The sequence below is a fragment of the Rhinoraja longicauda genome, chromosome 24 (genome assembly GCF_053455715.1).
Source record: "Rhinoraja longicauda isolate Sanriku21f chromosome 24, sRhiLon1.1, whole genome shotgun sequence".
Classification (NCBI taxonomy): Eukaryota; Metazoa; Chordata; class Chondrichthyes; order Rajiformes; family Arhynchobatidae; genus Rhinoraja; species Rhinoraja longicauda.
In genome coordinates this window covers 26,928,066-26,941,525 of record NC_135976.1, presented here as the reverse complement: position 1 = coordinate 26,941,525, position 13,460 = coordinate 26,928,066, and the positions used below count along the sequence as shown (strand labels likewise).

The following is a 13,460-nucleotide window of genomic DNA, read 5'->3' as shown; positions in this document are numbered from 1 at the left end:
TCTGAAGCTTGAGTGTTGGGAGAATGACCAATCTTTTCATAAAATACCACAACGTGCAACCTTCCACCTCATCGCAGCCAGTTGATAAATGACTGAATGACTGGAGCGGCTAGGCTTGTATAACCATATAACAATTACAGCACGGAAACAGGCCCGTTCGGCCCTACCAGTCCACGCCGACCACTTTCTCTGACCTAGTCTCATCTACCTGCTCTCAGACCATAACCCTCCAATCCCCTCCCATCCATATACCTATCCAATTTACTCTTAAATAATAAAATCGAGCCAGCCTCCACCACTTCCACCGGAAGCTCATTCCACACAGCCACCACCCTCTGAGTAAAGAAGTTACCCCTCATGTTACCCCTAAACTTTTGTCCCTTAATTCTGAAGCTATGTCCCCTTGTTGGAATCTTCCCCACTCTCAAAGGGAAAAGCCTACCCACGTCAACTCTGTCCGTCCCTCTTAAAAATTTTAAAACCTCTATCGTCCCCCTCAACCTTCTACGCTCCAAAGAATAAAGACCCAACCTGTTCAACCTCTCTCTGTAGCTTAAGTGCTGAAACCCAGGCAACATTCTAGTAAATCTCCTCTGTACCCTCTCCATTTTGTCGACATCCTTCCTATAATTTGGCGACCAGAACTGCACACCATACTCCAGATTCGGCCTCACCAATGCCCTGTACAATTTCAACATTACATCCCAACTTCTATATTCGATGCTCTGATTTATAAAGGCAAGCATACCAAACACCTTCTTCACCACCCTATCCACATGAGATTCCACCTTCAGGGAACAATGTACAGTTATTCCCAGATCACTCTGTTCCACTGCATTCCTCAATTCCCTACCATTTACCCTGTACGTCCTATTTTGATTTGTCCTACCAAAATGCAGCACCTCACACTTATCAACATTAAACTCCATCTGCCATCTTTCAGCCCACCCTTCCAAAAGGCCCAAGTCTCTCTGTAGACTTTGAAAATCTACTTCATTATTAACTACACCACCTATCTTAGTATCATCTGCATACTTACTAATCCAATTTGCCACACCATCATCCAGATCATTAATGTAAATGACAAACAACAGTGGACCCAACACAGATCCTTGGGGTACTCCACTAGACACTGGCCTCCAACCTGACATACAGTTGTCAACCGTTACCCTCTGGTATCTCCCATTCAGCCATCCTTGCAACGTTGTATACACTGGAATTTAGAAGGATGAGAGGGGATCTTATCGAAACATATAAGATTATTAAGGGGTTGGACACGTTAGAGGCAGGAAACATGTTCCCAATGTTGGGGGAGTCCAGAACCAGGGGACACAGTTTAAGAATAAGGGGTAGGCCATTTAGAACTGAGATGAGGAAAAACTTTTTCAGTCAGAGAGTTGTGAATCTGTGGAATTCTCTGCCTCAGAAGGCAGTGGAGGCCAATTCTCTGAATGCATTCAAGAGAGAGCTAGATAGAGCTCTTAAGGATAGCGGAGTCAGGGGGTATGGGGAGAAGGCAGGAACGGGGTACTGATTGAGAATGATCAGCCATGATCACATTGAATGGCGGTGCTGGTTCGAAGGGCCGAATGGCCTCCTCCTGCACCTATTGTCTATTGTCTATTGCCTATAAATTGACAGTTAATAAGAGAATCAAGGTGTATGTGGTTAATACAAGATGGTGAAGCTGGCATGAAATATCAACAATTAACTTGAATGGCAGAGAAGGCATGAGGAGCTGTAAAGCCAATTCCAAATTCTACTTCTTACAAGATCAAAATCATAAAATAAAATAATCCTTGCAAAGTTTTGAAGGAAAAAGTATAGAAAAGTAAAATTGGGATGTTTGATAATCAATACTGACTCAGTGGGCTCTGGGGCCTGTAATCCATGTCGTATCTCTCTCTGACTGAAAAGGTCTTTGGTAAAATGGCATTGTGTACATGTCATTGTCAGTAAATAATGTGTTGAATATTATAACTTCTTTTTAATTTTGTAATAATCAGGATCGATCCTGACTCCGGGTGCTTGTTGTCTGTATGGAGTTTCCACGTTGTCTCCGTGACCTGCGTGGGGTTTCTCCGAGATCTCCAGTTTCCTGTCACACCCCAAATGTGTACAGGTTTGTCGGTTAATTGGTTTGGTTTCAGTGTAAATGATCCCTTAATGTGTGTAGGATAGTGTAAGTGCGTGGGGATCGCTGGTTGGCACGGACTCGGTGGGCCGAAGGGCCTGATACCACCGCGCTGTACCTCACAACTAAACTAAATCCAACGGCCAGAGACATCTTCACCTGTGGGAGCTGTGTGAGGGTTTGCCTGTCAAGGATAGGCCGAGATGGTGAGTGGGAGTCATAGTCATAGAGTCATAGAGTGATACAGTGTGGAAACAGGCCCTTCGGCCCAACTTGCCCACACCGGCCAATATGTCCCAGCTACACTAGTCCCACCTGGTCAATATCCCTCCAAACCTGTCCTATCCATGTACCTGTCTAACTGTTTCTTAAACTTTGGGATAGTTCCTGCCTCAACTACCTCCTCTGGCGGCTTGATCCATACACCCACCACCTTTTGTGTAACAAGGTTACCTCTCGGATTCCTATTAAATCTTTTCCCCTTCACCTCCAACCTATGTCCTCTTGTCCTCGATTCCCCTACTCTGGGCACGAGACTCTGTGCATCTACCCGATCTATTCCTGTGGGATCGACAGACTGTACGAGGCACAACCTGAGTTTTCCGATGAAGTTCTCTCCCCCTCTGGACAGGTCCGTTGGATCTATGGAAATGAGGTAATTGGAAGTTTTGCACCTTTTCCTCTTTCTTCCAGCGAGCAAGAAAACCTGGGAGGAAAGAACAAGATTTAGCTGGAAGCAGGGATAAACCCGGGATTAGCCAATGACGTAAAGTCTGAATTTAAATCCCAATCTGTTCATCACGACGGTTTTATTTTCTGCTGTGGCTTTCAGTAGCATAGCATCCGGTGGTTGAGGGCAAGTATCATGTGAGCATTGATGCAGTGTGCAGAGACCGACTGATTGACTGCGAAGTCATTCCCTCCGTAACATGTGAGGAATAGAAACATGGAAAATTGGTGCAGGAGGGGGCCATTTGGCCCTTTGAGCCAGCGCCGCCATTCATTGTGATCATGGCTGATCGTCCACAATCAGTAACCCATGCCTGCCTTCTCCCCATACCCCTTGATTCCACTAGCCCCTAGAGCTCTATCTAACTCTCTTTTAAATTCATCCAGTGAATTTGCCTCCACTGCCCTCTGTTGCAGAGAATTCCACAAATTCACAACTCTCTGGGTGAAAAAGTTTCTTCTCACCTCAGTTTTAAATGGCCTCCCCTTTATTCTTAGACTGTGTCCTCTGGTTCCGGACTCCCCCAACATTGGGAACAATTTTCCTGCATCTAGCTTGTCTAGTCCTTTTATGATTTTGTACGTCTCTATAAGATCCCCTCTCATCCTTCTAAACTCCAGTGAATACAAGCCTTGTCTTTCCAATCTTTCCTCGTATAACAGTCCTTATGAGAAACCTGCCACTCTGATCAATAATGCCACAGATCCAACACACATTGTGCCCAACCTCACTGGCAACTACTTAACCATTTCAAGATGGATTATGAGATAGAATTGCCCGGGAGCCAGCTCCGTCCAAGACCGCAAGAGAACTGCGGACGTAGCCCAGACCATCACGCAAACCAACCTCCCTTCCAATAACTCCATCTACACCTCGCGTTGCCTCGGCAAGGCCAGCAGCATAATCAAGGACCAGTCGCACCCAGGACAGTCCCTCTTCTCCCCTCTCCCATCAGGCAAGAGGTACAGAAGTGTGAAAACGCACACCTCCAGATTCAGTTTCTTCCCAGCTGTTATCAGACAACTGAACCATCCTACCGACAACTCGAGAGCGGTCCTGAGCAACTATCTATTTCTTTGATCGGACTTTACTGGCTTTATATTGCACGGTGTTTTTTTTAACGTTATTCCCTTTATAATGTATCTGTACACTGTGGACGGCTCGGTTATAAAATAATCATGTACTGTCTTTCCGCTGACTGGTTAGCACGCAACAAAAGCTTTTCACTGTACCTCGGCACATGTAACAAATAAACTAAACGAATCTCATACTCAGGAATTTTGTGAAGTCGCAAGATTTCTGCTATTTTAGTTTCTTGGAGGTATGAGGATTATTGAACCTTCGCTGCAGAAGCTTAAGACTGTAACACATGGGAGCAGAATCAGCCCAACAGGTCTACTCCGCCATTCAATCATTGCTACGCTACTTTTCCCTCTCCTGCCTTCACCCCGTAACCTTTGACGCCCTTCTTAAACAAGAACGTATCAATCTCCGCATTAAAAATACCCAACGTCTTGGACTCCACCGCCGTTTGTGGCAATGAATTCCACAGATTCACCTCCCTCTGGCGAAAGAAATTCCTCCTCATCTCCTTTGTAAAGCTTTGTCCTTTTATTCTGAGGCAGTGCCCTCTGGTCCTAAATTCCCCCACTATTGGAAAGATCCTCTCCACGTCCACTCTATCCAGGCCTTTCGTTATCCGAAGCACACCTAGTACACTGTACACTGTGTACTAGGTGTTGAGTCGAGTTGAGTATAGGAGCAAAGGAGTTGAGTATAGGAGCAAAGAGGTCCTTCTGCAGTTGTACAGGGCCTTAGTGAGACCGCACCTGGAGTACTGTGTGCAGTTTTGGTCTCCAAATTTGAGGAAGGATATTCTTGCTATTGAGGGCGTGCAGCGTAGGTTTACTAGGTTAATTCCAGGAATGGCGGGACTGTCATATGTTGAAAGACTGGAGCGGCTAGGCTTGTATACACTGGAATTTAGAAGGATGAGAGGAGATCTTATCGAAACGTATAAGATTATTAAGGGGTTGGACACGTTAGAGGCAGGAAACATGTTCCCAATGTTGGCGGACTCCAGAACAAGGAGCCACAGTTTAAGAATAAGAACAGAGATGAGGAAAAACTTTTTCAGTCAGAGAGTTGTGAATCTGTGGAATTCTCTGCCTCAGAAGGCAGTGGAGGCCAATTCTCTGAATGCATTCAAGAGAGAGCTAGATAGAGCTCTTAAGGATAGCGGAGTCAGGGGGTATGGGGAGAAGGCAGGAACGGGGTACTAATTGAGAATGATCAGCCATGATCACATTGAATGGCGGTGCTGGCTCGAAGGGCCGAATGGCCTCCTCCTGCACCTATTGTCTATTGTCTGTTGTCTAGTGTCGACCAGCGTTCACTGAAGAAAGGTCTCGACCTGAAACATCACCCATTCCTTCTCTCCGGAGATGCTGCCTGTCCCGCTGAGTTACTCCAGCATTTTGTGTCTAATGTCAACCTGTGATCCCTGTACACTAGCACCATCTTGCAGATGAGGAACAATTTACAATTTTTACCAAAGCCAATTAACCTACAAACCTGCACATCCTTCCTGTGTAATCGATCATTGAAATATATTTTCTGTCGCACTGAAAACCCATGTTAGGTTTATTAAACGCTCATGCTCGGCTGTAAATTGAAACTGGCCTTTTCCCACTGACGGAATAAACGAGCCCACTGCCAAATGTCACCTCTTGGGATTGAAAGCAATTTCTTCAGCAGCTGAAGAAAAGTTGACACCGTGGAAAGCCGAGGTTAACGGCCCCTAAGGATGGTGAAGGGTCAGACAGAGAGAGAGATGAGGTAAAATGTGTGGCATAAGCACAAACCATTCCTCAGGGAACTGGTAGAAGGGTCTCGGCCCGAAACGTCGTCTATCCACGTTCTCCAGAGGTGTTGCCTGGCCCACTGAGTTACTCCAGCACTTTGCTTGTTTGTTCATAAGTCATAGGAGCAGAATTAGGCCATTCGGCCCAGTGAGTCTCTCTCAGCCATTCGATCGTGGCACAGACCATGGCTGGGCCTTTCCCTCCCAACCCCATTCTTCTGCCTTCACCCCAAAACCTCTGACACCCATACTAATCACCAACCTGTCAATCTCTGCTTTAAACATACCCACTGACTTGGCCTCCACAGCCGCCCGTGGCAATGAATTCCACAGATTCACCACCCTCTGGATCCTAATCTGTCTTCTTCAGGCCAGTGGTTTCTATCTCCAAGCCTTGGTCTCTGATGAACCGTTCCAAACGGTTAACTTCCACGCGCTGGCATCTTACACGTATGTGACCCGGCATCTTACCCCTATGCGCGCCTGCATCTTACACACGTATGTGCACCGGCATCTTACAAGCATGTGCACCAGCACCTCACGTGTATGTGCACCGGCACCTCACGTGTATGTGCACCGGCATCTCACATGTATGTGCACCGGCATCTCACTTGTATGTGCACCGGCATCTCACGTGTATGTGCACCGGCATCTCACGTGTATGTGCACCGGCATCTCACATGTATGTGCACTGGCATCTCACATGTATGTGCACCGGCATCTCGCATGTATGTGCACCGGCATCTCACATGTATTGCACCGGCATCTCACTTGTATGTGCACCGGCATCTTACAAGCATGTGCACCAGCACCTCACGTGTATGTGCACCGGCATCTCACATGTATGTGCACCGGCATCTCACTTGTATGTGCACCGGCATCTCACATGTATGTGCACCGGCATCTTACAAGCATGTGCACCAGCACCTCACGTGTATGTGCACCGGCATCTCACATGTATGTGCACCGGCATCTCACATGTATGTGCACCGGCATCTCACATGTATGTGCACCGGCATCTCACATGTATGTGCACCGACATCTCACATGTATGTGCACCGGCATCTTACGCTGGGCCGAACGGCCTAATTCTGCTGAGTGACTCCAGCATTTTGTGATAGCTACAAGTTATTGAGTAAAATGACTGTTAAATAGCTTCCTCCATCGTGGCTATTGTTCCGACCCAAAATATCACACCTACCTTCTTGTTCTCGTCGGTGTCCAAGTGCAGGTAGTAGGTGGGGTACAGACCTCGATCCATGCCTTTATTGTCCCTGGTGACTTTGCATTTGATGGTGGAGCCCTGGGCCGCTGGCTGTAACACAAACGTCTCCAGGTCATCGATTTCCAGGATGGGAGACTCTGCCCTGGTGGTGATGCTGCCCTGGGAACAGAAGACGAGTGTTGGGCAGTCAGGGAGCGGTCTCTGACCGCTGCAACTCCAGCCCAGTGCCCCCCACCGGGCCAAACGACCGCCAAGACCCCGCAAGCCAAACACATTTGGAACACAGAACACGGAACGGTACAATATGCAGGACGCAAACTGCAGACGCCGGTTTAAATCGAAGGTAGACACAAAACGCTGGAGTAACTCAGCGGGTCAGGCAGCATCTCGGGAGGGAAGGAATGGGGTCCGAAACGGAAGATCTCGGAGAAAACCCACGCAGGTCACGGGGAGAACGTACAAACTGCGTACAGACGGCGCCCGTAGTCGGGATCGAACCCGGGTCCACGGCGCGGTAAGGCGGCAACTCTACCGCTGCGCCACCGTGTCGACCATTACGTGCTTATTATGGTGTTTCCAGTGTACTGTGTACATATCTGTGGTGCTGCTGCAAGTAAGAAGTTCAGTGTTCCGTCTTGTTCCGTCTTGGGACATATCGCAATAAAACACTTTCTCTCTCTATCTCTCTCTCTCTCAATCTTTCTCTCTCTCTATCTCAATCCATGTCCTTTCTCAATGCCTGACTCCTTGTCAGTGGCTTCTGAATAATACCCGCTGGGTCTAGTCTGATGCAGCACCTGTTCTACTCCTTTAGTACATAAAGCATGGGGGTACGGGGAGAAGGCAGGAACGGGGTACTGATTGAGAATGATCAGCCATGATCACATTGAATGGCGGTGCTGGCTCGAAGGGCCGAATGGCCTCCTCCTGTACCTATTGTCTATTGTCTATAGTGCAGCTCAAGTATAAGCCCTCGGCCCACAAGGTCTGTGCCAAACATGGTGCCAAGAACAACTCCAGCATCTCCGGAGAAAAGGAATAGGTGACGTTTCGGGTCGAGACCCTTCATCAGACCCGACCCGACACGAAACGTCACCCATCGCTTCTCTCCAGAGATGCTGCCCGACCCGCTGTGTTACTCCAGCATTATGTGTCTATTTTCATTGTAAAAACCAGCATCTGCAGTTCCTTCCCACACATGATTTGGCAACAATCCCATTCCCACGCACAATCGACGGCCTGTTATCATTCCAGTGTTTAGGAAGTTAATGAATAAGATCACCAAGTCATTGACTGAACTGCAGAAAATATAAACTTACACCGGTTGACTTTTTCTTTGCAGACTTTCCCTTTCTGTTGCTGTTCCTTTGTGCAGTTTTACTTTCCTCATCTTCAGATTCTGTCGGATCAGAGTCGAGAGTCAAGAACGTTTACAGAACACTCACAAGAAATATAATCGTATCGTGGACGCAGCTTTGCAGAGATTCGTGGACAGCACACAGACCACCGCACGAACCAACCTCCCTTCCACTGACTCCATCCACACCTCACGCTGCCTCGGCAAGGCCAGCAGCAAAATCAAGGACAGATCGCACCCTGGCTCCTCTCTTTACTTCCCTCTCCCTTCAGAAGTGTGAAAACGCACCCTTCCCAGATTTAGGGACAGTTTCTTCCCCGACTATTATCAGGCAACTGAACCATCCTACCAATGACCAGAGGAACCCTCCAGAGCTACTATCTACCTCATCTGAGACCCTCAGTCTATTTCTGATTGGACTTTCCTGGACTTTATCTTACACTAAACATTATGCACGTTATTCCTTTTATCATGTATCCGTCCGTACCCAGTGGACCCTTCTTGGTCATCTGTAGCCAGCCCTGATTTGTTCTGGCCCTTTCCTACCTACAGTTCCCTCCCCCCAACTCCCCCTCCCACCCCCCCCCCCCCCCCCCCACCCCCTTCTACTTTCAGCCTGAAGAAGGGTTCCGACAGAGGGCATAAACTCAGAATAAAGGATGTACCTTTGGAAAGGAGATGAGGAGGAATTTATTTCGTCAGAGCGTGGTGAATCTGTGGAATCCATTGCCACATGCGGCTGTGGAGGCCGAGTCAATGAATATTCTTACGGCGGTGATTGACAGATGCATGATTTGTACATGTGGCAGGGGTTATGGAGAGAAGGCATGAGAATGGGGTTGAGTGGGAAAGATGGATCAGCTATGATTGAATGGCAGAGTAGACTTGATGGGCTGGATGGCCTAATTCTGCTCCTAGAACTTATGAACGTACAAACTCCGGACAGACAGCACCCGTAGTCAGGATCAAACCCGGGTCTCTGGCGCTGTAAGGCAGCAACTCTACCACTGTGCCACCACGCTGCCCTTGAATGCTTCAATGATACCCCATGCGTCTTGATTTCAACGCATGACACACAATTGGGCCTGGTACTTGTCCGGGCTGTGAGTATTGACTGCATCTAGTGGCAGGACAGTCTGACCTACTGTGGGAGGTCATGGAGAGGCAGTGCTGAGGGAGGGAGGGAGAGAGGGAGAGAGGGAGAGAGGGAGAGAGGGAGAGAGGGAGAGAGGGAGAGAGGGAGAGAGGGAGAGAGGGAGAGAGGGAGAGAGGGAGAGAGGGAGAGAGGGAGAGAGGGGAGGGAGGGAGGGAGGGAGGGAGGGAGGGAGGGAGGGAGGGAGGGGAGGGAGGGAGGGAGGGGAGGGAGGGAGGGAGGGAGGGAGGGAGGGAGGGAGGGAGGGAGGGAGGGAGGGAGGGAGGGAGGGAGGGAGGGAGGGAGGGAGGGAGGGAGGGAGGGAGGGAGGGAGGGAGGGAGGGAGGGAGGGAGGGAGGGAGGGAGGGAGGGAGGGAGGGAGGGAGGGAGGGAGGGAGGGAGGGAGGGAGGGAGGGAGGGAGGGAGGGAGGGAGGGAGGGAGGGAGGGAGAGAGGGAGGGAGGGAGGGAGGGAGGGAGGGAGGGAGGGAGGGAGGGAGGGAGGGAGGGAGGAAGGAAGAGCCTGGCGGAAGGCCAGTGATACTTTACTAAGCAAAGGGCAGGAGCGACTGAAGCAGGTGTCACCTTTCTTCTTGGCCTTTTTCTCCTTGTTCGCTGCACCTCCAGCCTGGAGCAGGTTGGTCGCTCGCTTCTTCTGTTTGGTTTTTGTGGCCTTTGGGTTGGGTTCTGGGTCCTCACTCTCATCCTGCTCCGACTGTACCCCTGGGCAGTGGAGCGGCGGAAAGTGCAGGCACAAAGAAAAGAAAGACGAACAGAGTGAATCAGAAGATGGAGGGAAGAAAATAACTCAAAGTGTATTGAGAAGCGTCGAGCAATACTGACTCGGGTGGCTGGCTGTCTGTCAACTCTCCTGATTTTCATTCCCGTTCAAATCCATTGGGAATTTACTGACCACCCATTGATAGAATGGCCCCTCGGCCCACTATCAACCTCAGTACTTTCTGCTCTCGGCACTTCCATCTACACTTCACGCTGCCTCAGCGAGGCCACCAGCATAATCAAGGACCAGTCTTACCCTCTCCTCCCCTCTCCCATCAGGCAAGATTTACAGAAGTGTGAAAACACACACCTCCAGATTCAGGGATAATATCTCCCATCTTATCACCAACTAGAGAGCGGTCCTGATCTACCATCCACCTCATTGAGACCCTCGGGCTATCTTGATAAGAAAATAACTGCAGATGCTGGTACAAATCGAAGGTATTTATTCACAAAATGCTGGACTAACTCAGCAGGTCAGGCAGCATCTCGGGAGAGAAGGAATGGGTGACGTTTCGGGTCGAGACCCTTCTTCAGTCTGAAGAAGGGTCTCGACCCGAAACGTCACCCATTCCTTCTCTCCCGAGATACTGCCTGACCTGCTGAGTTACTCCATCATTTTGTGAATAAATACCTCGGACTATCTTTGATCAGATTTAACAGGACTTTATCTTGCACTAAATATCACTCCCTTTATCCTGTATCTGTCCACTGATTGTAATAATGTATAGTCTTTCAGCTGGTTATACAGCATGCAACAAAAAAATATTTTCGCTGTACCTTGGTTCATGTGATAATAGAGTAAACTAAAGTAAACTAAACTGAGCACTTATTCTAGTGGAGAGTTACTAGTCCTGACATACACCAGTGTTTAGAGCAGCTGGCAATCGGGATAGAATTTATCAGTTTCCTTTGCTGTTGGGTCAAGGACCGTTGACTGAATTTAGCCCAAGGCTTCTGTTGCCAATGGTTTTAAATCTCAAGCCCTAAGGATCCTGAATCTCTTGAGAGAGAGAGAGCTAGATAGAGCTCTTAAGGATAGCGGAGTCAGGGGAGAAGGCAGGAACGGGGTACTGATAGAGAATGATCAGCCATGATCACATTGAATGGCGGTGCTGGCTCGAAGGGCCGAATGGCCTCCTCCTGCACCTATTGTCTATTGTCTATTGACAATGGAAGCAGTTTTTCAATGTCAGTGCTTGTCGACCAAACACCTCCCCATTCTCTGCGAATGCAAGACTGCCTGTCATACCCTAGTGAATGTAACGCCAGTTGATGCATTGGGAATACCAGACAGCAGAATAAAGATGAGGACAGATCAGAATACAGATGTGGGAATTTTGAGCAATAAACAAACTGTGCAGGAATACAGCAGGTCAGGTAGGAAAATAGACAGTCTGAAGCAAAGATACTAGAGGAACAAGATAGACCGCTCGACCCTAAGACCCGTAGTACGTCACGGCGCCATTTTAGTAGGCAGAAACTTGCAGAAACATTTTAAAAGAAAAATAACAAAAATCTGTGAATTGATAGATGAGATATATTCTGCATTTTAATGGTACCATCACACATACTTTTCCCCCAAAGCACTGATTACACTGCGAGAGGCATAGTGAACGCCGGGTTTGGCTACTAAAATGGCGGACGCTACGCTCCTTTGCGTACCACACTTCAGTATAGGCGATTTCAACGGAGTGGTCCATCTTGTTACTCTGGTATCTTTGGTCTGAAGAAAGGTCCCGACCCAAAACGTCATATGTTAATTTCCATCCTTGGGACTTGGGAGTGCTGGTGCGGGACTCCCACAAGGTTAATCCGCATGTCGAATCAGTAGTAAGGAAATCAAACTCAATGCCAGCATTTATTCCAAGAGGGCTTGTATACAAAAACAGGGATGTAATGCTGAGGCTCTACAAGGCGCTGGGAAAGCCGCATTTGGAATATTGTGAGCAAATTTGGGTACCATATCTGAGGATGTGCTGGCTCTTGGAGAGGGTCCAGAGGAGGTTTACAAGAACGATCCCAGGAATGAGTAGGTTAACCTATGATGAGCATTTGGCGGCACAGGGCCTGTACACGCTGGAGTTTAGAAGAATGGGGGGGGACCTTGTTGAAACATAGAGAATAGTGAAAGGCTTGGATAGAGTGGATGTGGAGAGGATGTTTCTAGGACTAGAGGTCATAGCCTCAGAATTAAAGGGTGTTCTTTTAGGAAGGAGATGAGGAGCAATTTATTTAGTCAAAGGGTGGTGAACCTGTGGAATTCTTTGCCACAGAAGGCTGTGGAGGCCAAGTCAGTGGATATTTTTAAGGCAGAGATAGATAGATTCTTGATTAGTACGGGTGTCAGAGGTTGATAGGGAGAAGTCAGGAGAATGGGGTTGGGAGGGAAAGTTAGCTGGCCTAATTCTACTCCTATCACTTATGACCAGATGACCTTATGACCAGATGACCTTATGACCAGATGACCTTATGACCAGATGACCTTATGACCAGATGACCTTATGACCAGATGACCTTATGACCAGATGACCTTATGACCAGATGACCTTATGACCAGATGACCTTATGACCAGATGACCTTATGACCAGATGACCTTATGACCAGCCACCACTGATATCCTCCAGCATTTGGGTTTTGAGCAGAATAAAAAATGGTTTAGTGCAAAATGAAAAACGGAGGAGGTGACGTGTCGGGTCGAGACCCTTCTTCAGACTGAGAGTGGATAGACGGGGGAACGAGGCTAACCTTTCTTTCTGCTTCTGGCCTTTATCTCACCCCCGGCCTGAAAGGTTAAGGTGGTATCCTTTCTGGGGGTTTTGCTGGATTTCCCTCTGGTCTTGGACTCGGGCTCATCCTTGTCTGGTTCTGAACGGCAGCCGGTGACGGATGCAGGCGGTGAAAGCGTGAAGAGAAAAAGTCAGTCAGACCGGGAGATGGGAACACCAGGAGATCAGCAACAGAAGCAGGTCTAGGCTACTCGTGACAACGCAAGGCCGAGAAAGGGAGGATACAGGAACCAGAGATTAGTGGAAATGGATTTGCGGATCAGAGCAATGGAGAGAAGGAAAGGGTAATCAGAAGATCCTCCCTGTCCATTAGAAGGAGGTTAACTTAGAGCACCAAAGGCAGGGATGAAGGCCCAAAAAAATATATAAATATAGAACGTCAAGAAGATGAATGACCTTATATGTGTAGGAAGGAACTGCAGAAGCTGGTTTAAACCGAAGAGAGACACAA

At 48.3% G+C, this 13,460-nt stretch overlaps 1 protein-coding gene across 1 annotated transcript in view; it reads right to left on the bottom strand.

The window, feature by feature from the left end:
- Positions 1–13,460, bottom strand: part of LOC144605326 (tubby-related protein 3-like) — a 36,737-nt gene that overhangs the window by 11,882 nt on the left and 11,395 nt on the right. Inside the window, exons 5-9 of the mRNA XM_078420452.1 lie at positions 12,969–13,088; positions 10,025–10,162; positions 8,272–8,351; positions 6,929–7,111; positions 2,728–2,840 (exon numbers count right to left, since the gene is read on the bottom strand). Of these exons, the coding sequence (XP_078276578.1) occupies positions 2,728–2,840; positions 6,929–7,111; positions 8,272–8,351; positions 10,025–10,162; positions 12,969–13,088 (634 nt within the window). The remainder of the gene's footprint in view (positions 1–2,727; positions 2,841–6,928; positions 7,112–8,271; positions 8,352–10,024; positions 10,163–12,968; positions 13,089–13,460) is intronic.